This window comes from Antrostomus carolinensis, unplaced genomic scaffold (assembly GCF_000700745.2).
Source record: "Antrostomus carolinensis isolate BGI_N321 unplaced genomic scaffold, ASM70074v2 scaffold21055, whole genome shotgun sequence".
NCBI lineage: Eukaryota > Metazoa > Chordata > Aves > Caprimulgiformes > Caprimulgidae > Antrostomus > Antrostomus carolinensis.
Window position 1 is genome coordinate 18,727 of NW_010314539.1, and position 2,481 is coordinate 21,207.

General features: G+C 47.2%; 1 protein-coding gene across 3 annotated transcripts in view; it reads left to right on the forward strand.

The window, feature by feature from the left end:
- The window catches only part of ARNT (aryl hydrocarbon receptor nuclear translocator), a 20,031-nt gene extending 18,249 nt beyond the window's left edge, over positions 1–1,782 (forward strand). For 2 of the 3 annotated variants that reach the window (XM_010167685.1, XM_010167686.1), the window contains 2 exons: positions 453–604; positions 1,209–1,298. In XM_010167685.1, coding sequence (XP_010165987.1) covers positions 453–604; positions 1,209–1,298 — 242 coding nt within the window. Of the gene's footprint in view, positions 1–452; positions 605–1,208 lie in introns of all 3 variants that reach the window. The other variant, XM_010167684.1, reaches the window with a different exon arrangement.
- The last annotated feature ends 699 nt before the right edge of the window (positions 1,783–2,481 follow it).

The following is a 2,481-nucleotide window of genomic DNA, read 5'->3' on the forward strand; positions in this document are numbered from 1 at the left end:
GGTCCCTGCTGCTGGCAGGGGGGTTGGGACTGGATGAGCTTTAAGGTCCCTTCCAACCCAAACCATTCTATGATTCTATGATCAGCTGGATATGGCCTTGGTGTGATAACGATCTCCATCGTTTCCTTGTTGCTTTGGCTAACACTGCCTTTGTCTTGTCACCTTTAACCACTGTCCCACTGAGATGAATTTTGAACCATTTTAAGGCTGACTGGGGGGGAAACAAACTCCTCTGCGACTCCCCTGCATTCTTGTTCTGCCCCACAGATGTATTGACAAATACCTTAATGCATGTGACATAGTGGCTTTTCCTGGAGGGGGGGGAGGGAATCCCACGCTGTTCCCAGTAGACACCACCAAATGACTTGTGCACGTCCCACTCCTGTTAAAGGATCCTAGAAAGCAGAACCCCTCACCAGGAAACCTTTACTGACTCATTCTCTGTTGACCAGGCACGGAGGCAGCGCAGACCCCTGCCCCGTTCCAGACGAGGGCAGCTGAAGGCGTGGGGATGTGGCCGCAGTGGCAAGGACAGCACCACGGCTCAGCGTCCGGGGAACAACACGTGCAGCAGCCTCAGCCAAACCAGCCTGAGGTCTTCTCAGTAAGACGGTGCTTTTTTTTTAACCTCCCCAGTAAGGACTGGTGTGGGCCAACCTTGTGAGAATGAAGAGTCTTCACTTCCCAAGTGTGGGCAGGTGGCTGAAACACCGAGGGCTTGTTGTCCCTGTAGCTCATAATATTGGGTGAGGTCTCAAAATTGTGAGTTGGAGCTAAAAATGGGAAGGAGAGGGCAGAAGGGCCTTGGCTGGACTGGCTTTGTGTCTTGGTCCATTGCAGGATCTGTGTGAAACTACCTATTCCTCAGTTGAATTAACTCTTCTAGCTCTAATTAATAACAAAAAAGCCAAACACCCCCTGTCCCCAGTCTAACGAAGTGAAAATAACTCTTCATATTCATATTCTTCCTGGGAGAAGAGTATGAAGGATGTGAATATGAAGAGTTCATATTCTTCCTGGGAATTGCTGCTCCCTGTTTTCAGTCACTGCTTGTGACTTAATTTGCTGCTTTCTTGCAGCATTGGGCCCAAACCTGATGGCCTTTGGGACCATCTTGGGCTGCAGTATCTGCTCTGGCAAACTCCACGACTGAATTACCAGCGTGATGTTCCAGTCCAGATAACAACTCTCTCCTTGTATCCTCACAGGACATGCTGACAATGCTGGGAGACCAAGGACCCAACTACAACAATGAAGAATTTCCAGAGTTGAACATATTCCCTTCTTTTTCAGAATAAAAGAAGCCCTAAGGGAAGCAAATTATAACTCTATATAATATCCATGTGTAAAGGAAAAAAAAACCTAAGTCTTTTTTTTTGTTTTTTTTTTTTTTCAAAGACTGATGAACTTTTTAAACACTTCCTACCTTCTGGAGGCAAAACTCTGCCTGACAGCCTGCGGGACAGCCAGGTGTGGTGGATTTGGGCACCTCCTCTGTGCGGTGCTGGCAGTGAGGGACTGTTTGCCTGGAGGCATCATGCTGCGGGAGCAGCTGCGCTCATTGACCGAAGGGCCCCGTGTTCCCGGAGCTACTGGCGAGTGGTTTTCGTTCTGCACGCTGGGTTGGTTGGAGGGATTCCTGTCTGGATTACAGACAGCCCTTCCAAACTCATAAGGTGGCTTTTATTTCAACCTTCTATACCGTGACTCTTTTTTTTTTTCTATAAAAACACAAAGTATTGTAACTTTTTAAATATTGGAAGAAACTCTTCCAAGCGTTAACCCTGTATAACGTGAGTGGAGGGACGGGTGTGTCAGAATCCTCAGCAGGAGCCTGATTTCTGGTCGGAGGAAGCCTTGGGCTGTCTTTGAAGGGTTGTTACCACGTCTGGGGTGCTGTATTTGGAGATTCCCACCTTGGTGTTTGTTTGGATGCCATCTCTTGAGCTGTGCAATGAATTTGGGCTTCTCCAATCCACGTGACCTACCGACTCCCTCGGGGCCCAGTCGTTCCTGTGAATGACGGGATAGTTACGAGCCATAAAAAATATTATCTATGTAGCTTTGTTCTCCATGCATCAGTTTTGCAGCTGATGGTTTCTGTGCTGCTGTGAACCAATGTTTCAACAAGATTTTTGTCAGCTTAATGGCGGGGAGGGGACACATGACACAACCGCTCTGCACTGTCCGTGCGATTTTACCACATCTAGATTGAGTTCCTCGCCGTTATTTTGGAGCTGGATGTCTGGTTCCCCACACAGAGAGGCCCTGGATTCATTCAGGGGCTCGTTGAGAAGTTGTGTTTTTTTTTTTTTTTCTCACTACGTGCTCTGAACGGCAGTATTTGCTTTTACACTCACTGTCTCCTCCAAGAAAAATTCATCCCATGTGATGACCCTGTTGCCAAATCATGAAATGGAGGAGAGTGGGGGAAGATAGGGAACAGAATGATTTAAAAAAAAAAAAAAAATTTATATATAT